Genomic DNA, 24,773 nt, shown 5'->3' with positions numbered 1-24,773 from the left:
GGGGGTGTAAAAAGAATTTCTTTTACAAAAAAGTATTTTTTAGATTAAAGAAGAAAACTTTGACAAAATAAGATAATTCCCACATATTTACCATGAACGAACGTGACATTTTCAAGAAAACAACACATTCATGCATGTAACAATATACGAGCATTTACAGGGGAACTACGGAAGCTGGTTGGTGCCAGGTAGAAAAAAATATTTTATCTGGCAGCCGCCAGATAAATATTTGGCGGCCGCCATATAATTTTTCTGGTGGCCGCCAGAAATTATATGGTGACCGCCAAATAATTTTCTGGCGGCCGCCAGATAAATTATCTGACGGTCGCCAGATCTTTTTATCTGGCGTCCGCCAGAAAATTATTTGGCGGCCGCCAATTATTTATGCGGTGGTCGCCAGATAATTATATGGCGGCCGCCAGATAAAATATTTTTCTACCTGGCACCTACCGGCTTCTGTAGGGAACAGATCACACCGCCAAAATATTTATCAATACGATTATAACATATACCAGAAAATGCAGTCTGTTGGTAAATATGATTTTGCTTTGCCGACTGATTTTTATCGATAACGTGAAGAGGTCATGCGTATAAATCTACAGCAAGCAAGTGTTCATCGTTAAAATATCACGCGTTCCTTAAGTGCTTAAAACGATGTCACATATACATACACTGTTTCAACGGGCACAAGGAAAGGTGTACATTGGGGGAATGTAGAAGAATGGTTTCTATGACCATAACTTATCACGCTTCCCAGAAACTGAACAATTTTGATATACACAGGAAATAATTAAGACTGTTGTATCCCCAGCACCAAAACATCTTCAAACTGAAAATCTGCCTTACTCATATCCAATTCAAGTTAGTTGAACTAGTTAAACAAGTTAAACTATCTGTATTTCTACCTCATAGTAACAAATTTCAATCCGGTTTAGAATTTATTCTAAGCCTTCAAGTCGTGTTTGTTCACGATGGAATTGTTTTATATTTTGTATTATTTCTAAATGTTTATAAACTTTATCAAAAAATCTCTCGAGCAAAAGTTTTAAACCACGTGTTTAATTATATATATATATATATATATATATATATATATATATATATATATATATATATATATATATATATATATATATATATATATATATATATATATATATATATATATATAATGATAAACGCCTTGTTTACTCTGTGTATTTGTAGCAATTTACAGTTATTGTTCTTGACTTCTATATTTGGAAATCGTCCAAACCCGTTAAGAGAATGCAGTAATTTGCTTCACTTTGAGGTAAATAAAGATTAGTCCCTGATTGACAGTAAATCACATTTATGCATATATAGATTCAATATACAGTGACTTAGGGCTATTTTGAGAAAGATATTTGTAAATCTATATATTTTTTACAAAGCTAGCTATTTGAAATGTAGCTTCGATCTCATTATTTTAATCGTTTATTTTCTAAAACAAAATAAAATTTTCTCCCACCTGAAAACCAGATATCCAATTAAAATAATTACAGCATGTACTTAAATCTACAATTTGTTTGAAATTTCAAATTTATATTTCTCTTACCTATTTGTAATGCTGCTTCTAGATTAGTATCAGAAAGGCCTCCCAGATAAACAGTCTATTTTTTGTATAGGCATCGTTTAGATTTTTCGTGTCCTGTTTTGCAGTCTGTTATACAAGGTTTAATATAAAAATGAAACCAGGAGAACTCGTCTTTCCGCCCTTAGCCTTCCTTTTATTGCCAGACTTTTCTCTGTAATCAGGAAGTGCGCATCAATTGAACCAATGGCCAATTATTTGTTTATAAGTAACATATTAGACACACAATTTCTTGTTCCGAATCTATCAAAAACTGCATATATCCGTCGCAAAGTGTTTTCTAAAAAACACTGTAAATTTAAAAACGAAAATGATTATTACAATTAATGTGTAAATTTCTTACGATTGTTATTCAATGGAGTCAATGACATAAAGGTTTACCTAAAATATAAAGCAATATTATTCTTAAGACGGATAGTATTGTTTGATATTAGTCGTTATTTTTGTATAGGTAAATAAAGGAATGAGGTTAAAAAAGAAGAAGATATTTTTGATAGCATATGTTAAACTGGTCCTGTATACTTTTCATAGAAATCATGTTATTATATATATATATATATATATATATATATATATATATATATATATATATATATATATATATATATATATATATATATATATATATATATATATATATATATATATATATATATATAACATCATTCCACTAATTTTTGAGTGTCATTGAAAACCCCTTAAAATTTATGTACATTAAAGTTTTTTTTTCTTAACACATAAATTTGACTTACTGGTGCATACTGGTATTGCGCTCTCAAAATCTATAGGGTTTGGAATGAAATTAAATAAAGAAAAAAACAAAGAAAGATATACAATGTGACTCTTTCCATGTCCCAAAATTAAATGTTTTGAAATTTAGATTTACACAGTCAAATAATGCTGGTAGCATATTATTCTAGAAAACATCACTTGTTGTAAACCAGCTATTATTCGTGTCATCTTTTATTCGCGATTCGTCAGTTTAAAATCAATCCGCAACGATTAATCTTCGCGACTGAGGAATTATTCTCTACAAATAGAAAGCAAAATAAATGGTTCGCGGCGATTAATATTCGCGAATTAAAGTAGGTTGCGAAACTCGCGAATATTTCTAGCACGCAAATAAAGGTTGGTTTACAGTATTGTCCTTCTGTACATATTGTGACAAAATAAATGAAATAGCTTATGAGACACGTTTGTGTGATTTATAAACCAATAACATTCACAAAAATACATAAATAAAATCTTCAGGCAGCCCTAACTACGTTGCGACATGATGTACAGTGAGGGTAGGCACATAATGTAGCCGACGACAATATGATCCTGTTTAGCTTTTCAGCCGACGACAATATGTACTGATGGGTGACAATATGTGCATTGAGGATAGGTACATATTTTCGCCGACGACACTATGTACAGAACGACGTCGACAATATGTACCGTCACACAGCCTCTTCCTGTTCTTAGAAAAAGTAAAAAAGAAAAAAAATCGTTTTGAACATACTTTTTAATCCAAAACAAAGATCATTAGTTTGTAATTTCTATATACCTGTTCTGACATTTTATCTCACTGCAGCCTATTTTGGTATTTAGTGAAACTATTTCCAGCATCAAACTGATATTTTTTCAACTGAATCATAATGCACCAATAAAAGTTAATTTGTATTATACAAAGACTATATAAATTCTATTATATTACATACTGCTTACACACAATCTGGTGACTAAATGGACATACACCCCTCTCTTCCCCGTAAAGAGTATATTTTTCCACCTAAAATTCTACTTGATAAACTTTTTTCACATTTAACATTTTGATAATTTTTTTTATATGAAAAGAACCATGTACACATTTCAGTGAATTGTAACAATTTTTTGTGTTGCATGTTTCGTTTGTCGAAATAACGGCAGCGTTTCCTAATCATATTCATGTTTTATACATGTAGTTGTTAATTCTACACCACATACTTTACCATACACCAAGGTGGAATTCATTGTTTCAGTTTGTTATAGAAATATTTTGACAAAAAAATACATTCTTAAAAAATACATTCTTTAGGGATACAGTTTTGAAAATGCTTTAAATTTTATAATACTGCGAAAATTAATCACAAATGAACGAGTAATTACGAGAAAAAAGTAATCCATGGTAATCCATGTTTCCATCAAAAAGAAATTATTAATGTTATCAGCGCGATTCAAAGTATTTTCAAATTCATCATTTTCGTGTGCAAAGTGTATTCAGTCCAAATAAATTCGTCGTTTTTTACGAGAGTGGTTTAATTATCACGTTTCAATTTACTTATTTCCAGGCCCTTTGCCTCTGTATGTCGGTTCTCTATGAGTTCATTATTAGTTCTGAAAAAGTGAGCTATCTGTTGACTGTAAAAATTGCTTCTGACAATCTACTGATATAGGCCAATTTATGAGCAATTTGGGATTCTCCTATTGTTAAGCTTAATTACAACAAAGTTGTGAAACCTTGAGAAAACTGAAAAATACATTTTTCTCATCCTCCTGTACCTTAGGATAATTGTGAACACATTTCAAGGACAACACAACATCCTAGTCCTTACAATTTCCATTTGGTAATGACCTTTAAAAGATTCTAAGTGGAAGAATATGATAATATCAGGTATTGTACTAGATATTTCACATCCATTTATCTAAATGCTAGATTAATAAGATCAAGGTTATAACAATTCGAAGAAAAAAAAATTGAAACAGGATTTTATAAAACAGTGGAGGACTTGATAAACAGAAGCGGAATATGCTTTAAATTAGCATTAAAATGAACTCAAATCAATACTTTAACAATATATCAGATAAAGCTATCTAAAATTTGCGATTTTAAAATGATACGTCAAGGAGAGATTTTTTTTGATTTACTTCTGCATGGTTCATTTACTTTAAAACAGAATAATGACCAATAGATTGTCATGTAAAGAAGGGGTTAAAATATCGATCAAAATGTTATTTACTTACATATCAATAGATAAAGATCCTAAGTATATTAAGTGAGGGAAAAGGAAGGGGTTAAAATGGTAGCCATGATTTTTTTCTGTGTAAAAGTAAGGAAGAATTTATACAGCACAGTGGAGAGATAAGTCTTGTTATTTCAATTTAACGTTTAACCAGGCTGCACAGTTCAATTTTTATGCAAAACATTTAATTAAAAATAATTAATAAAATGTATATAGAAATTCGAATTCATTATCATTTCATCACTGAATTCGGGAAATACCTCAGTAAAGAAAAACGAAACCAACCAATAACACCATTGCCAATAGTAAGATCACATATAGAGAATAAAATGAAAGCTGGTTTTCGTTCGTTTGTTGTTCCCTCTCGAGAATTTTTTACGCCACCACTTGCAGGTGGAGGGCTTCAAATTTTGACATATACTCGGCACTTAGGGCCATTGAGCAGTGAGGGATCTTTTTCGTGCTAACACCTACTGCGACAGGGACCTCGGTTTATACTGTCTCATCCGAAGGACCCGTCTCCACGTCCCGCAGTGAAATCGATCCCGCGACTTAAGGATCTACTCCTTACACCGCGACTCTAGAGCAAACGCTCTAACCACTGCGCCACGCGGGCGATAATAGTAAATGGTGATTACAGAGAAACCTTTAAATAAAATATAGCTAACAAATGATCAAACATTTGTTTTGCACCTAAAGGACAAGGTATGTTAGGGCCGAATCTGGCCCCTTATTTGATGTAAAAATCAGAACACAGTTAAAATTGCAATAGTTTGTAGTAAAGAACCTAAAATGATGCCTGTTTTAAAAGTAACACTAATCTTTATTCAAAGCTTACACGGAGGGCGCAAAATGGTGCAGAAGTAGGCCATTTTCCCGAATTTCCTCAATTTGAAATACTTTTTACTTCAGAAAACATGGAGCACAAGATTGCCTATCTGAGATTTCTATGCACAAGATGCATTTGATACTAGTCTATGAAATATATAAATCTGGTAGATAGGCAAGCTTCTGCTCTATGTTTTTTGATACAAAATGTGCTGTAAAATAGATGAAAATTTGCATAAAAATGAGAAAATTCCGAAATTGACATATTTTCAGACCTTTGTGTGACCTTAGTGTATCCCATAACTAAGAACCAATATGTTTTTGTGGCAAGGGTGACAACAGGTTTTTATTGATAAACTGTTGCATCGTTCTAAAAGACACCCCATTCCAGAGGCCAAAAAGTGGTCTTAGCCGATCTTGTCCTTTACATTTGCAAGTGTTTTACTCAGTTATACAATACTCTTTTAGTAATGCAGATATATTTATGTCTTAAACAGTCAACGTAATTTTTCACTGATGTCATAAAGAACCGATGTGTGTCAAAAAGTAATACCGTTGAGTAGTGAAAGATTTATTAAAAAATTATAACCTCGCAGAAATGTATTAGGATTGGTCAGAAATGTATATACACTAGACAAACTTGCTAACGATCACCTAAAAAACTAATATTTTACTTTTCAAAGCTTGTTTTGGTGTATTTAATATAGAATTATATTACTAAAGTTAAAAAAATTGAGGCATTTAAATGTCCTAAATAAATAACTACAATTTTAACTGAAGCCTAACCATTCACTAGAATAAAACAAAATGAAAATCGTACTTATACTTTTTTGAGGAATAAAATTTCTATTTTTTATTATTGTATGTGCTGTTAAGGTTTTTAAAAATTAAAAAGGTCGGAAAAATATTATATCGTATTCGGCGTACCCTGAAGGACTAAAATTACGTTAAAATAACGTTTAAAATCTTTCTTATCCATTATGGTAATGGACATCTCATTCTTTAATCAAACAACCTTGTCATACTTAAAAAGAAGATTTAAGTTGGAGAATCTGGACATCGATCTAGGTACCTCTCACATGCTAAGCGAGCGCTCTTCCAATTGAGTTAATTCCCCACTATGTAATACATGAACAGTCAAATGAAAGGGATTATATTTTATCATTTAAAAAAATTACATCATGAAAATACACTTGAAAATGGCTTGTGCATTTAATCAGCAGAGTAAATGTTGAAAACAATCATCACTTAAAATATCACAAAGTATTTATATGGAACCTACAGATCATAGGATTCAAATTCACTCTAGTCACTTTAAAAGATTTCAGTTTTTAAAATTTTTTTTTAGTTTTTTTATGTTAATATGGTAGTTTATTACCAGGAAACTCTAAACACCACTCACTTAAGAGTGAAATGTACAGGAAAACAATATGAAATAGATTTAAGTATTATTAACATTATATTAGACGTTGCGAAAAGTAATTGAACATTTTATTTGCAAGTATTTTCACAATGTAAGTAAACATAAGTAATTTCTGTTTACTAATACTCATATGTCTTTTCACGTTTTCCCCGAAGAAATATGACAGGTGGAAAGCAGACTATGTAACCTTCAAATAATACATTTTTAAAAGTTCAAATAATATTTTTCACTAGTGTTTAGAGCTTCCTAAATAAGTTAATTTATCTTTATAGTTTACCATTTTAAATCAGTTAAAATGCTATCTTACCTTTATTTCAATAACAAAACTCGATTATAGCATATTATTTTAAGTCAATACACATGCCTTTTTGCTTGATATTTAATTGTTTTGTCCCATGTTAATTAATGTTATATGTCTGTTTCTATAAATCATGTCAAATTTTTTTGGAGAATCCGGGTGTCGATCCGGGTACCTCTCACATGCTAAGCGAGCGCGCGCTCTGCCACTTGAGCTAATTCCCCTCTATGTACATGTAATGATAATGATACATATCTTACCAAATCAAAAAGCCTAATAATGAAATGCTGTATTATTTTCCTTGTTAATAACAATTAAGCCAAAGACTACATAATTTATTTTTAAAAAGAAAGTAATGACAAATGCTCGTAAGAGGTCTTGTTAATTTCATTTATCTATTAGTTCATATATTTTAAAAAAAAATCCCAACTTACAATATTATATAGATTTTGCTTACCTGATTAACACATTATATCATATTTGTATCGAATCATCATTAACATAATGTTCATATTGATGCAATTGTTACCTCACAATATTTGTAAGAAGCCCGCCTTGGTTTGTGAACAAGCTCTTGCGTATCAACTATGATCAATTACAACGAGAATGACTCTGACAGAAACAGTACAATTAACTCATTGATTAGACTGAAAAGAGTTATGAAACAAACATTGTGAATAGATGACTAAAAATTTACTTAATTCATACATTACATTCTTACAACAGATGTGAAATGTTTCATGCAGGCACGAAGTATCGTTTTTGAAAGGGGGAACCGGAAAAATAATTGACATCTTTGACAAGCAAAAAAAAAAAAAAAGGAAAATTGCCCAAACTCAAAAATCTTACCATATGGGTTGGCTGGGGTAGAGGTGTAGGTGGGATGTTAGGTTCTGAATTTGGGGGGGGGATTTTTGTGACATTGGAGGATTTCACTATATTACAAAACGTCTTTGGGGCGCACTATCAATGAACATTTTCATATCAAATTAACAGTTAAATATGTTTGGGGAAAAATGGAGCCCCCCCCCCTTTCGATACTACGTGCCTGTCATATAGATAAGATGGTTTCATTACCAAATTTTAGAAACACAAATCCATATTCCTAGAAAATGACATTGTATGCATATGTAGTACGACTGCTACCTCAAGAGGGGAATAATAAAATACTCTGCTCCTGGGACAGTCGGGTTCGGGGTGACTGTCACTTGTCAGTGACTATTTACTATATCTGAACCACACAAAATAAGACAAAGATAACAAAAATTTGATGGATGTTTATTTACAATGAATAAATATGAAAAACTGGTACTTCCAGTTGAACAAAGTGTAAATGAGAATATATATATATATATATATATATATATATATATATATATATATATATATATATATATATATATATATATATATATATATATATATATATATATATATATATATATATATATATATATATATATATATATATATAAATGATTGATAATGAAATTTTGAGGGGGTTTAATTTTAATAATTTGGAAAATACAGATGTTTGAACTCTATTAAGAATTTTACTTGACTAATTAGTTGAATTTGGATCGGACTCGGAATTCCTTATATTTAGATTAAGTATGACGCTAATGTGAAGAGAATAAATTTTTGAGAGAAAAAATTAGTAAGTTATTAAAAGCAAAGCTTAACTTTTTGAGTATAACACATATTTGATATTTTTCCTTGAAAAAAATTCATCAATTCCTTTCAAAAGTTAATTTATGATTATTGTATTTATGGCAGCTGAATAGAAAATGAAATTCATTTTCAATCTCCCCCTGTGTTGCAAATAACCCTGAATTTTCCATGGCGCTGAGTGTCGAGTAAAAGTCTAAATATGAAGCCCTTCATAGGTATCTATTGACGTTTCATTTAAGTGAAATAATTTTGCAAAGGACATCAGGAACATTTACATGTAAATATTATACGGTATCAATTTCGATGCAACAGATGCGCATTTCGACAAATTGTCTCTTGAGTGATGCTCATGCCGAAATGTTGGAAATCCGAAATATTTAAATTTAGAAAGAAAACCTTTGAAGAGCTGAAAATGGGGTGCCAAAGCCTGGGGCCAAATACGTCGAAGAATCGGAGCTATGCCTGAGGGAGATAATCCTTAATTTTGAAATACATTGATAAATTTTACCACAGCAATTAAATATATATCGGTATTTTCAAGCTAGTACCGAAGTACATGTTTGATTTTTTTTTTATCCCGATTGCCTGTGTCAATAATATGTTTTTTTTTTATTTCTTTCACCAGTATTTAAATATGCTCTTTTTTTTCTTAGCTGACGTCGGTTTTCATCTTTTTCGCATTCAAAGTTTTAAGCTTGGTCATTCCAATATTGACTTTACATTACATTTCTCTTAATGCCTGAGTCATAGCATTCCAGAACTCCTCTGGAATATTTTTATCATATTCCAGATATGTTTTTTCTCTCATTACATCCTTTAGAAATTGCGGCAAGACAGCTCCAAGATCTCTGTCCACAAGAACAGCAAATAAAGTTGTTTCCCCATCTCTATAGATACTTTCCATTCGGGCCATTTGAGCCTCGTATATGCAAAATTCAGATTCGAGAAAAGCTTTACTCAGAAAACAGACAGTACGCTTGCTATTGTGAATAGCATTGGTTATGTTTTCTGCTATATTAACACCAATTATAAAGTCGCGAATGTGTATACAAAATTTGAAATTATTTTCTCTTTCTAGTTTCAACAGGTTTGGTATAAACTCTGCCCTTTCAATGTCAGCATAGGAAATGAAAGCATCAAATTGATACTCTCTACCTGAATTTAAGATTCTTGAATATCCTTTATAACTTCTCTTACCAGCGTAATACAAATAACGCAATTTCCATCTATACCTATACATTATTGCAAAGGATATAAGAATAATTGTGACCAGTAAAATAATGGTCACAGTCACTATTGTTGTTGTAAATGAAATACATTCCCGCTTTAATGAAGTGATAATCTGGTCTAAATGGCGCAGCTCGATCTTATTTTCATCTGTGAATATGCAAGTGTAATTCTCTCCATTAACGAAATTTTTATGTAATGATGCTTTCATCCATTTCAGGAATTTCATGCTTTGGCATGTACATTGTAATGGGTTATTTGACATCTGGATAGAGAGTTTTGTTCTCGGAGCATCTAAAAACCTCATTGATGTTGAATCCAACATTATAATTTTATTGAAAGACAAATCTATTCTTCGTAATTTTAAGGCAGCTGACAAATCAAAGGTGACACTTTCAAGTTCATTATTGCTTAAGTAGAGTTGCTCAATATTTGATGTAAACACAAACATATCTTTATGTATGAGAGTTATCCAGTTATAGGACAGATCCAGTACCTTCAAACCACGGAGATGATCAAATACATGTTCAGCAGACTGACGCTGTAATTCTTTTCCTAAAAGATTTCTTGATAAATTCAAAAATACCAGTTTTGTCATTCCATGAAAAAACTGTTTAGTAATGTTGAAGCAGAAGTTGTTCGAGAAATCAAGGTATTCTAGACGCCAAAGTCCACTAAAATTTTGTACATCATATATCAGATTTCCCTGGATATACAGATGTGTTAATGAGTTGTTCGATCCGATTTCCAAGGTATCTATCAAAGGAAAATTTATTTTCCTATTAGCAATGCTTAGATATTTCAGCATTTGGGGTAATTGATAGATCCTCCATTTCTTATTTATTGCTCCATTCACAATAGTTTCCCCCTTTTTGTTGTCACAACTGTTTGAATTGTAATTACAGTTTATATCAAAGATCGTGACTCTTTTGGTTTCGTCACATTGTAACCTTTCTAGTTTTGAGAGAAAACCGCCCTCCAATAAATAATATCCACCAATCAGTGGGTTTTCACTAATATCTATGTACTTCAATGATTTCGGAAGGTATTTAAAAAGCAGATGCTCAATGATACCTATTCTGTTGTCTGCTAAGTGCAACTCTTTCAGAGAAGTATTTCTTAGATATTCTATATGTTCTATTTTTAATAACTGAGAAAGTCCATCTCTACAGTTAAGATTATTTGCGATGAGCGTCTGAATTTTTGTATATTGCAGATCATAGGTAATATTTGGTAATACGGATAAAGAAAGGCTTGGGTTTTGTGAAATGTTCAAGTACACGAGATCATTTATGTGTGCAAAGGCTCCCTTCTCAATGAATTTGATTTGACAGTCAAATAATGTTAGATTTTTTAACTGCTGAAAAATTTTGAATGTGTCAATCTGGATGACATTAATAATACAAAATCCAGATCTACCAAATGTCTTTAATACAATAATTTGAATTGAATTATTTGCTTCAAATGCGTCCTCAAAATTAAGCTCCCCTAATCCGTTTAATTCGATATGCCTTAATGACGAAAGTCCGTAAAAGCATTCTTTGGAGTAATTCATCTGCGATATCTCTGTACAATTATACCCCATAAGCAGAGTATCGAGTTTTGTAAGGTTTTCAAAAAAGCGCGATGGCCATATTGTATAATTTTGCCAGAGACAGTCAACATTCAACCATCGCAAATGTTTGTATCTTGAAAGGACTGCCTTTTTGGGATTTTGGATATTGTTTTCGCTTATATCTAGCCGCAGGATCTCTTGCGGCATATCAGTGGGGATTTCTGTGAGAGCATTGTTGTTAAGATAAATGTATCTCACATTATGTTGGAATTTTGGAGATTGAGTCAGGTTTAGCGAGCTACAGTCTGCCCTCAGTATCCTTCTGTCGTAAGAACACCTACATTTTGGCTCTGAAGAGCAGCTTAACTGTAGTATCTGCCTTAAAAATCCCAAGAAAACACAGAGTGATAGAGTTGCTTTGAACCACATTTTTCTTTTTTGTTATCCTTCTGATCTTTGGTCTGCAGAGAAAAAAAGACGAGTTAAACAGGTCTGGACGATTTCCAAATATGGAAGTCTAGAACGATAACTAAAGGTTGCTATAAATATATTTCATATACAAGTAAATATTTTTCTGCTTATTCACGAAACCCGCATTAACACACTCTAAAACAGATTTCAAAGGAATAAAAATAGAACACATACTTTTGTTGTGTATTTTTTTCTAAAAAGAATTTCTTTTACAAAAAACTATTTTTTTAGATGAAAGAAGAAAACTTTGACAAAATAAGATAACTCCCATATATTTACCATGACATTTTTTCAAGAAAACAACACACTTATGCATGTAACAATATACGAGCATTTACAGGGGAACTACGGAAGCCGGTTGGTGCCAGGTAGAAAAAATATTTTATCTGGCGGCCGCCAGAAATTATATGGTGACCGCCAAATAATTTTCTGGCGGCCGCCAGATAAATTATCTGACGGTCGCCAGATCTTTTTATCTGGCGGCCGCCAATTATTTATGCCGTGGCCGCCAGATAATTATATGGCGGCCGCCAGATAAAATATTTTTCTACCTGGCACCTACCGGCTTCTGTAGGGAACAGATCACACCGCCAAAATATTTATCAATACGATTATAACATATACCAGAAAATGCAGTCTGTTGGTAAATATGATTTTGCTTTGCCGACTGATTTTTATCGATAACGCGAAGTGGTATAAATCTACAGCAAGCAAGTGTCCATCGTTAAAAAATCACGCGTTCCTTAAGTGCTTAAAACGATGTCACATATACACTGTTTAAACGGGCACAAGGAAAGGTGTACATTAGGGGAATGTAGATTAATGGTTTCTATGACCATAACTTGTCACGCTTCCCAGAAACTGAACAATTTTGATATACACAGGAAATAATTAAGACTGTTGTATCCCCAGCACCAAAACATCTTCAAACTGAAAATCTGCCTTACTCATATCCAATTCAAGTTAGTTGAACTAGTTAAACAAGTTAAACTATCTGTATTTCTACCTCATAGTGACAAATTTCAATCCGGTTTAGAATTTATTCTAAGCCTTCAAGTCGTGTTACCGTTCACGGTAGCTCAGTCGGTAGAGCGCTCGCTTCGTGATCGGGAGGTCGTGAGTTCGAATCTCGGCCGCGACTGACCTAAGTCGATAAAAAATGGGTAGCAACTGTTCCTTCACCATGCGCTCTGCACTTTGAAGTGAAAGTTGCGGGTCCTTTGGATGGGACCTTAAAAACCGAGGCCCCGTGTCACGGCAAACGTTGGCACGATAAAGATCCCTCAATGCTCAATGGCCCTGAGTGCCGAGTAAAGGTCAAAATTTGAAGCCCTTCACCGGTATATGGTGACGTCTCTATATGAGTGAAAAATTCTCGAATGGGACGTAAAACTACATACAATCAATCAATAGATCAAGTCGTGTTTGTTCACGGTGGAATTGTTTTATATTTTGTATTATTCCTAAATGTTTATAAAGTTTATCAAAAAATCTTTCGAGCAAAGTTTCAAACCACGTGTTTAATTATATGTATATATTTTCTCATGGGTTTGACTAAAGGCTGGTATCTGATTGGTCAGAATGATAAACGCCTCGTTTACTCTGTGTATTTATAGCAATATACAGTTATTGTTCTTGACTTCTAAATTTGGAAATCGTCCAAACCCGTTAAGAGAATGCAGTAATTTGCTTCACTTTGAGGTAAATAAAGGTTAGTCCCTGATTGACAGTAAATCACATTTATGCATATATAGATTCAATATATACAGTGACTTAGGGTTATTTTGAGAAAGATATTTGTAAATCTATATCTTTTTTACAAAGCTAGCTATTTGAAATGTAGCGTCGATCTCATTATTTTAATCGTTTATTTTCTAAAACAAAATAAAATTTTCTCCCACCTGAAAATCAGATATCCAATTAAAATAACTACAGCATGTACTTAAATCTACAATTTGTTTGAAATTTCAAATTTATATTTCTCTTACCTATTTGTAATGCTGCTCCTAGATTAGTATCAGAAAGGCGTCCCAAATAAACAGTCTATTTTTTTGTATAGGCATCGTTTAGATTTTTCGTGTCCTGTTTTGCAGTCTGTTATACAAGGTTTAATATAAAAATGAAACCAGGAGAACTCGTCTTTCCGCCCTTAGCCTTCATTTTATTGCCAGACTTTTCTCTGTAATCAGGAAGTTCGCATCAATTGAACCAATGGCCAATTATTTATTTATAAGTAACATATTAGACACACAATTTCTTGTTCCGAATCTATCAAAAACTGCATATATCCGTCGCAAAGTGTTTTCTAAAAAAAAACACTGTAAATTTAAAAACGAAAATGTTTATTACAATTAATGTGTAAATTTCTTACGATTGTTAATCAATGGAGTCAATGAGACTAAAGGTTTACCTAAAATATAAAGCAATATTATTCTTAAGACGGATAGTATTGTTTGATATTAATCGTTATTTTTGTATGGATAAAGGAATGAGGTTAAAAAAAAAGAAGATATTTTTTGATAGCATATGTTAAACTGGTCCTGTATACTTTTCATAGAAATGATGTTATTATATATATATATATATATATATATATATATATATATATATATATATATATATATATATATATATATATATATATATAACATCATTCCACTAATTTTTGAGTGTCATTGAAAATCCCTTAAAAATTTATGTACATTAAAGTTTATTTTCTTAAAACATAAATTTGATTTACTGGTGCATACTGGTATTGCGCTCTCAAAATCTACAGGGTTTGGAATGAAATTATTTCAAATAAAATAAAGAAAAAAACAAAGAAAGATATACAAAGTGACTCTTTCCATGTCCCAAAATGAAATGTTTTGAAAATTTAGATTTACACAGTCAAATGATGCTGGTGCATATTATTCTAGAAAACATCACTTATAGAGGTGTCTTTTACTGTTTTCACATCTCCTAGCCATGATTCAATTTAAATGCATTATATTGTAGACTAAAAATAAGTTGTAATCACTTTTTCAAATTATTCATATGTGTAAAATGAAAGAAATGCAATGTAGAATCTCATAAAAATACATGAACTATTATTCATGCCAAATATGATATGCTCTTTTGCAAATACGATCTTTTTATCGTGAATTTTTGTGTAATTTATAAAGCTTGATATTCATTTTCTGCAGCCCATGATAGGTGGTTTTGCGAATAGGATGTGTGTCAATTGCAGATTTCTTTATGTTTGGGGGTGGTGGTAGTAGCAGCCTGTGACAGTACATGCTGTAAACCAACTATTATTCGTGTCATTTTTTATTCGCGATTCGTCAAGTTAAAATCAATCCGCAACGATTAATCTTCGCGACTGAGGAATTATTCTCTACAACTAGAAAGCAAAATAAATGGTTCGCGGCGATTAATATTCGCGAGTTAAAGTGGGTTGCGAAACTCGCGAATATTTCTAGCACGCAAATAAAGGTTGGTTTACAGTATTGTCCTTCTGTACATATTGTGACAAAATAAATCGCATGAAATAGCCTACGAGACACGTCTGTGTGATTTACACACCAATAACATTCACAAAACTACATAAATAAAATCTTTAGACAGTCCTAACTACGTTGCGACAATATGTACAGTGAGGGTAGGCACATAATGTAGCCGACGACAATATGATCCTGTGTAGCTTTTCAGCCGACGACAATATGTACTGATGGGTGACAATGTGCAGTAAAGATAGGTACATATTTTCGCCGACGACAATATGTACAGAACGACAATATGTACCGTCAAACAGCCTCTTCCTGTTCTTAGAAAAAGTAAAAAAGAAAAAAAATCGTTTTGAACATACTTTTTAATCCAAAACAAAGATCATTAGTATGTAATTTCTATATAACTGTTCTGACATTTTATCTCACTTCAGCCTATTTTGGTATTTAGTGAAACTATTTCCAGCATCAAAATGATACTTTTTCAACTGAATCATTATGCACCTTTAAAAGTTAATTTGTCTTATACAAAGTCTATGTAAATTCTATTATATTACATACTGCTTACACACAATCTGGTGACTAAACAGGCATACATCCCTACTCTTCCCCGTAAAGAGTATATTTTTCCACCTAAAATTCTACTTGATAAACTTTTTTTCACATTTAACATTTTGATATATTTTTTATGCAAAGAAGGGTTTTCCCTTTAAACCATGTACACATTTCAGTGAATTGTAACAATTTTTTGTGTTGCAAGTTTCGTTTGATTGTCGAAATAACGGCAGCGTTGCCTAATTATATTTATGTTTTATACATGTAGTTGTTAATTCTACACCACATACTTACACCAAGGTGGAATTCATTGTTTCAATTTGTTAAAGAAATATTTTGACAAATAAAAAAAAAAACTTTTTAAAAATTACATTCTTTAACTATGCAGTTTTGAAAATGCATTAAATTTTATAACACTGCGAAAATTAATCCCAAATGAACGAGTAATTACGAGAAAAAAAAAAGTAATCCATGGTAATCCATGTTTCTATCAAAAAGAAATTATGAATGTTTTCAGGGCGATTCCAAGTATTTTCAAATTCATCATTTTCGTATGCAAAGTGTATTCAGTCCAAATAAATTCGTGCTTTACGAAAGTGGTTTAATTATCACGTTACAATTTACTTATTTGCAGGCCCTTTGCCTCTGTAAGTCGGTTCTCTATGAGTTCATTATTAGTTCTGAAAAAGTGAGCTATCTGTTGACTGTAAAAGTTGCTTCTGACAATCTACCGACATAGGCCAATTTATGAGCAATTTGGGTTTCTCCTATTGTTAAGCTTAATTACAACAAAGTTGTGAAACCTTGAGAAAATTGAAAAATACATTTTTCTCATCCTCCTGTACCTTAGCAGAATCGTGAACACATTTCAAGGACAACACAACATCCTAGTCCTTACAATTTCCATTTGGGAATTAATAAGATCAAGTTTATTACAATTTGAAGAAAAAAAGTTTGAAACAGGATTTTACAGTGGATGGCTTGATAAAACAGAAAGGGGATATGCTTTAAATTAGCATTAAAATGAACTCAAATCAATACTTTGATAATATATCAGACATAAAGATATCTAAAATTTGCGATTTTAAAATGATACGTCACGGAGAGATTGTTTTTGTTTGTTCTGCATGTTTCATTTACTTTAAAACGGAAAAATAACCAAAAGATTATCATGAAATGTAAGTATTGCCTCTTAAGGCCAGTTTTATCCTTTAACTCCGTCCGTTCAGAGGTCCGTGTTTGCTCTGCTCACAATTTTTGTTTGATTGGACTTTGAGAATGAATACTGTTCGTTATCTTCACATTTCATTGGAATTAAACTCGTATACATCTCTTCATTCTTTCGTTTCCCTTCTGTATTTATCTTTATTTATTACCCTTTCTTCCCTCTTTAAGTTTGTTTTGCATGAACACATTTAGTTCATTTTCAACTCTAAAAAAGTTTATGATTAATACTCGTGAAAATGACTTGTGTATTAGCATGACATACAGTAAAATCACCTTAGCCAAAAACGCAAGAAAAGTCCTCTAATCAACGTTTTTCCGTAGTCTATATGTTTTCTATCAAACAATTTTGGACATAATTCTTTGAAAGAAATGATCAATTTTACATAGTCTTTGCATAAAGTATCCTTACATGAAAGGAATTCCAATTCCTTCAAATAAAAGATAACTTCAACTTCCAAAGGAAGATACTTATCTTAAGTAAAATGCGGAAGGATGGTTTCATATTCTTTTCAAGATTCACTTGGTCAGAAATATGAAAATTCATGCAAGTCTATATTATATAAAGCGATTCTATGTTCTTCAAACCAAAACACCATAAATCAATTAATCAATTAATCATGGCCGTGAGAGAGCTACAATAATGGGTCATATTTTCAACACAAGTGTAATCGAAAGTATCTTTCGTAATGTTTTTCTTTTTGATATATAGAACTGAAATTGAAATTGAGAAATTACAACATTTAGAAACCACATTGTTCTTACACGTAGACTATAATTCTCTAGATTAATAAGGATAGCTGGCTTATTTAATCTTTTGTTATTTATTTTAATTTTCATTATTATATTATCTTCAATTCTTTGACCCCCTTTTATCCAAAATACCAAATAGTATTTCTTGTTGTTGAAGCGGCGCGTAGATTATATTTGAGTACATTATATATACTGTAGCTAGAGAAACTTTTAAATAGATGAACTATATGAAAGAAAGAAATTTTCAAAGACGCCATGTAAAGACACAAGAGGTTGTCAAGTGGCCAATTATTCATTTAAATATCTGAATATCAAGCGGAGATGGAAATGGAAAGTGCTTGAAAACATACTGAACACAAGCATTTAAAGATAGATTTTATCTACTTAATAGTACATTATTTAAATTAGAGAACTGAGCTCAAATTGTATGAGTGCTCTGTGATAGCATGTGAGTGGTACGGGGATTTGTAAAAAGTTTATACATTTTTGAGTTCTTGAGAGAAAGCTAGGAGACAGACAGACAAACAGTGTTGGGAAGTCAAGCAACCTTTTACCGATGGTATTTGAATAAAATTTCTCTTGTGAGGTACAACTATCTAACAAAGAATTATTTGGATCAGCAGATTCCAAAATTTGAATGATATGTGAATCCTTAAAAGATAATTCTAAATGGAGCTTACTGTAAAATCACATATTTTGGTGGTTTGAGGAAAACCTATAGATTTATGGAGATTGGATTTCGTGGATGAAGAATTGTTGAGTAGGTGTGTATATAACATTTTACATTTAGAGGTGGACATCAATTCGTGGTTCTCTTCGTACCTCAAAAACAACGAACCCCCACCCCCACCCCACCCCACCCCACCCCCACGAAAATAAGTGTTTCCTCAGTACTCTAATTGGATTGTTCTTATCCCCTCTTCCTCAGACAAATGCATAAAATGCTGTTTGTCGTGTCATGGTAAGAGATAGGGTGATATATGACTACTATATTTATAGGCAGTTTTCAGCGGTTTGTCGACCGTTATTTAAATAAGTGATTGTAATCATTGGGTGAAAAGTTAAATCCGATTATTGGAATTATGTACATAGAATTGTAAAAATGTCATTCAGAATCTCTATGGAAATCTATCGAAACTTAAGAATAGTTTTCTTGAAATTTTGAAATAGATCTAATAGGGTATCCATTGTATGATTTACCCCCCATCCCACACCCGAAAGAGAAAAATAGCAATGCCCTCTCATAATTTACAAAGGCTTAAGGTTGATCCACCAACTAAATATAATTGCTTTGACAGTCGAATACTTTTAAAGACAGTTAAAATAATCTTGAAAGTTATTTTATGCTTCAAATGCTAAGCTAGCATTTTTTCTTATCAACTGCTGGTTTAAACATTCTTCAAACTTTGGCCAAGTTGTTGTGGGATTGACTAAAAATCGATAATCATCTAAATAAGTTTTAATTAATTTGTTTCTTATACATCCCAGAACACTATTTACTTCCTTTTCCTGAACCATCACGTGCCCTTCAGGTATTTAGCAAGAGATTAATTATGATACCAGGACAACATCCTGATATCCTGTAAATCATTTTGATTTTTCCTTTTTTTAATTACTTCCACTTTCAAAATAATTACCGGAAATATTGTTGTTGTTTTTCTCGGTCACAATGAATTTATCTTATATTATTAAAGATTACCCGAAAACGGGTTTTTTTAGAACATGATTGGAAAATACAATTTACATCTGTTTTCAATGAAAAAAGATAATTCTTAAAGATACACTAATGTTTTTATCAAAGATTAAAAAAGTGTTAAGTTTCAAAACATTTAACTGAAAAGCATTTCTATACAATATGTTATATCTTTGTAATAATAAATTAAATTTCAAAATACATGCAGTTTAGCGGAGAATTTTTATTTCAATCAAATAGATTGTCCAAGTAAAAAGAATTTCCACTTCGATCGCTAAAAATTAATTACGCTACAAATCAATAATGACTTTTGCGACAACAATCGATTAATTTGCAGGTCACTGCAATAACAAGATATACAGTATATTTTACCAAAAACTACTGAGATTTTTTGAAAAGTACAAGGAAGATACATGTATTCACAAAGATAGAAAATTCGGAAATGCAGAAATGTGTTGATAAACATCAATCAAAGGGAATATTTAATCATAAATCCTTTTGCTATTATAACAAAACGGGAGGATTTACATTTCTCTTATAAGTATTTAGATATTCTTCTTTGTTTCCTTACTGGTGAAACTCCGTAAAATTCTTTGGAGTCTCCGAGATCTGTGTCAGTCTATCATGAAATAGAAAAAAAAAAACCAGATTGGCCATGTAGGGGATCAAGAGTCCATTGAAAAACAAGCGTCGACAGTAAGGAAACAATAGTTCGTCATACAAAAGTACAAAACAAGCCGTAATTTTATGCAACAGGCACAGGTTTTGGTCGGGAAAATGAGTGGTCCTTTCCTCATTTTTTTAAATTTAAGGCACACTAATTATAACTAAATTTTCTTTGATATTACATCTAAAATTAAAGTATACTTTATTTAAAATCTCCACAATTTGCAAAAATCTCACAAAGATTGAAATTATTTGCTTATAAAAAAGCATACACATACTAAAGAGGGCAAAAGGGGTCATTTTCTCATATTATGACACACTTTTTCGATATGAGTGGGTCTTCGCGTCATATTTTTGAAAGTTTATCCTCAAAGTTAGTGTAACAATATTCATTTTTTGTTAACAAAATCATGGAGCGAAGACCCACTGTACATTAAAAGTACACTTTTATGACACAACATTCGCATCTTTTCGAGAAATACTTGAAGGCCATTTAATCAAGGGTCATGATTTAAATGCCTCCACACATCAGGAGCTGTGTAGCGTAGTGGTTATCGTGTTGGTCTCAAAGGAAAATTATATTCGGTACGATTGCTTGGGTTCCAACCCCACGAATTCCACATTATTTTTTTTTTATAATAGAATAATTTTTTGCCGAGAAAATTTTCCTCAGAAAAGTTTTGTTTATCATAATTTCATAAATTTCAATAATGAGAACTTTACTCTAAATTAACAAACTGAGTATGATTTTAATATATCTGAAGCTATAGGCATTCTGCGCGCCTTATTTACCTATCTCCTTAAAAAACAAAAAGGGGAGAAAAGAGAGGGTTGGTCAAAGCTAATTCTTCTGGGTCCGGCGGTACGAGTATTACATTTTTAACAGTGAAAGAAATTGATCCATTGAAGAAAACTTATCAAGATTTTCAAAAGAAAAGTTTTGTTTTCATTAGGTAACAGCCTTACACACTTTTTGACGCAAAGAATTATTTTCTCTCTGAAATACAAAAATGTTTTATTCACTGCAAAACCAGCAAAGGTTATTTTTTCATCGTGAAAATAACAAAGCTTATTTTTCAATTGCAAAAATTACCAAATTGTTATTTTTTCTGTAAAAATCACAAGCTTTTGGCAAAATTCTCCCTTCAAGATGAATGTTGTAGAAAATTATCCCTATAGATATCGAGAATAAACATCTCTATATGAGTGAAAAATTCTCGAACAGGACGTAAAACAACATACAATCAATCAGAATAAACAATCTGATTGAAGTTAATCTGCCAAATTTTCCTAAATGTTGTAAAAATTCATGCCTTCATTTTTAATCTCACAACCGCCTATCTGTGAGGTCTCACAATCGCTCAGTTATGACGTCACTTCCTACTTCACTGCCTTACAAACACTCAGCTTACAAGTATACAAGTATAATTGAAAGGGGAAAAGGAAAATTTATGTATTGTTTGAAGGGATCGAGGCCATTCGTTGACATTTATATTTTGTTTACAGACACTGTGACTAATTCAATGAAATTCAAACAATCAGTTATTTTGTTTATAGACACCAGTGCTGAACCAGAGCCATTTATATTTTATTTACAGACACTGGTTCTGATTTAGTGATATTTATGTTTTGTTTACAAATACTGTGCTGATTCGGTGGCATTTATGTTTTGGTTACAGACAATGGTTCTGATTCGTTAGTGTTTAAGTTTTCTATACAGATACTGGTGCTGATTCTGTTATATTTGTCTTCTGTTTACAGACTCTGGTTCTGATTGGGTGGTATTTATATTTTATTTACAGACACTGGTGCCGATTCAGTGACATTTATGTTTTGTTTACCACTACTGGTGCAGTAAATAAAGAGATCCTAAGTACTGCACAGATTCCATCCAACATCTGATCCTCTTATTTCTTAATTTATTCTTTGTGATTTGGTTTTCTTAGAACGAGTGTCGAATAGGGAATAGCTGTTGTGTAATATTTTTTTTATTTACAATCAATTTAGCAGATAAATTCAAAAGTTGGAAGATGACTTTGGCCTAAAACTATTATATTTATGACCATGCTTTCTTCTAGATTCTATGTTCAGCAAGACAATAAACTGAAAAATAAACGATAGGCTGTTCAGTGCTTTGTTCATATGTCCTGAGATTCCCTTTCCTTGAAGTTTCAAAGGATTGTGTTTGAAGCTTCTTAAAACCAGTATCCATATACAAAATATGAAGTAAATGTGACGGCTATACAGTATCCATGATTACGGGGAAATCTTTTTTCAGACACTTACGTCGTCTTTTCTATATTAGTCATCTGATAATTATTTACTAGGCCAAAAGATCCAACAAGTGATGATGTGTTCTCTTTTAGAATTTGAATTCAAAGTCATACATTTAGGATTCAGGTTTTGATGCCAAGACCTTTCACATTTTAATTGATTAGTCCAACTCTTGAGTTAATAGTTGAATCCACACTTTTCAAAGGTTATGTCCCTTGGCCGCCATCTTGGGGGAATCCTCACAGTAGCCTTTGTAGTTTTCTGGTTTGTAATTTTGTCATTTGACTAGAAAAAATCAAATCTTGGCATCTTGTACATTGATTGCCCGAGGATGGGGCTATCCACACATTAAAAGGGAAAAAATGGAACAGAGTGATTTAATAGGAGCACGCCCAAATGTTTGGTAGCATTAAGAAGAAAAATGTCGGTTCTTTCTCTTCTGATGTTTTGGTTGACCCCACAAAAGGGGACAACTTTTGCAGAGTGTGGATTGGCCTTTTCCCAGTTATTGAAATTTGAGACCAAGACAAATATTGCTTCAGTGAGCATGTAGCATATTCTTAAGAATATATCCTCAGAAAACTCTCTTCTCTTTTTCTTTTTTCTGACTAGTTTTTTTTTTTTTTTTTCAATTTTGTTTTTACAATAGCTTTGCATCATCAGTGCCAGTTTAACAGATATTGGGTTGTTATTGTAAAGCATTCCAGTGATATTTAAGTATCTATGTGTTCAACAAATTTTATTTATCTTTGGGTACTTTTTGCTGTTCTTGAAATTTATAAATTGCATTTTAAATGAAGGAATGGGTTTACTGTTACTCAAAAGAGATAAAATAGTTATATTCATTCTGAAAACTTTGAATAATGAAATTCTGTATTTTAAATTGATATCAGTCATCCAATGATTAATGATAAGTCCAAATTTTAATATTTGTCCCATTGTCATTTACATTTAATTTTCATCCATATTTTTCAAATTTAGATGCATTACAAAATTACGATAGATGTGCAGTATATGGGAAAAGAAAAGATGAACTTCAGTAGAGAGAAAAAAAGAGAAAAAACTGGGGATGGCAATCGAATACAGAATTGCTAACCAGTTAACTGTTTCAAAATACACATTTTTGGACATTTTGTTTTCAAATAGCTACATTAATTCATATACACAAGAAGGCTAAAACGATGAGAGAAGTAAGAACCATTCTGTTTATCTTAGCAGAAAATCACATGTATATGTATCTTAATTTCTCAACAGAAAAGAAAAAAAAAGTAAGAAAAGCATTAAACATGCCTGAGAAATCGGTCTTTGATACTCTTTCATTGTTGATGACACACGAGCTCATTCTGCACTGTCACAATAATCAGAACGAAGTCTGGATATCACTTAAATTACAATGTTTGTTTATTGACATAATTTGATAGATAACTGCAAAAGATACACATACGTTGTTCTCAACGGTGATTTAATTATTATCATCGAAGCATTACTAGACAGTCAGGGTAACTACAGTGTTGTTCAAACAGAAAGTAACACTTTACAAACTGACCAATTATCCCCACGATCTCAATCCGAAGAGCCGTGATTACCTCCAAATCTGTGAAAACGCTAAATTATCATTATTTCTGCAGTGGTTTCTTTATAAAAAAAAAAATGAATTTTAAGAAACTTGCGTTCGAATTTACACATTTTTAAATTTTATTTTCGACTAACCGATTACCATTATTCCGACCGAGTAATCGGTTACAAATTGCCATCCTTTAAAAAATACTACAATCGTCAAAACAGAAAATCATATTCATTATTTAGAAAAATAGTTAATGATAATGAAATACAGCAAAATACATGTAGAGGTATAATTATCACCAGCTGTTATACACTTATACACACGGACAGATGTTGTTTGTAAGACATTTCGCTGGTTACCAAAGCTGTTATGTGGGTGCTTATACATTATACAGTGATAATTGTTCCTTTAGATGACAATAAATCAGACAACTTCTGCATGCAATTATTTATTACCGGACTTGAATTGTTATTTCGAATGGCAGAATGAA

General features: G+C 31.8%; 1 protein-coding gene across 1 annotated transcript; it reads right to left on the bottom strand.

Moving 5' to 3' along the window:
• Nucleotides 1–9,537: 9,537 nt before the first annotated feature.
• Nucleotides 9,538–10,641, bottom strand: LOC133182868 (toll-like receptor 4). Its single transcript, XM_061317715.1, has one exon. The coding sequence runs from the start codon at nucleotides 10,639–10,641 to the stop codon at nucleotides 9,538–9,540; it is 1,104 nt and encodes a 367-aa protein (XP_061173699.1).
• Between the last annotated feature and the right edge of the window lie 14,132 nt (nucleotides 10,642–24,773).

The sequence above is a fragment of the Saccostrea echinata genome, unplaced genomic scaffold, assembly GCF_033153115.1.
Source record: "Saccostrea echinata isolate AGI-Se365-2 ecotype Australia unplaced genomic scaffold, CSIRO_AGI_Sech_v1 ptg000009l, whole genome shotgun sequence".
NCBI lineage: Eukaryota > Metazoa > Mollusca > Bivalvia > Ostreida > Ostreidae > Saccostrea > Saccostrea echinata.
This window is presented reverse-complemented; position numbering and strand designations above follow the sequence as displayed.

What these genes read in the sequence shown, in the direction of transcription:
- LOC133182868 (XM_061317715.1), bottom strand. Translation starts at nt 10,641, where the DNA reads ATGACAAAACTGGTATTTTTGAATTTATCAAGAAATCTTTTAGGAAAA.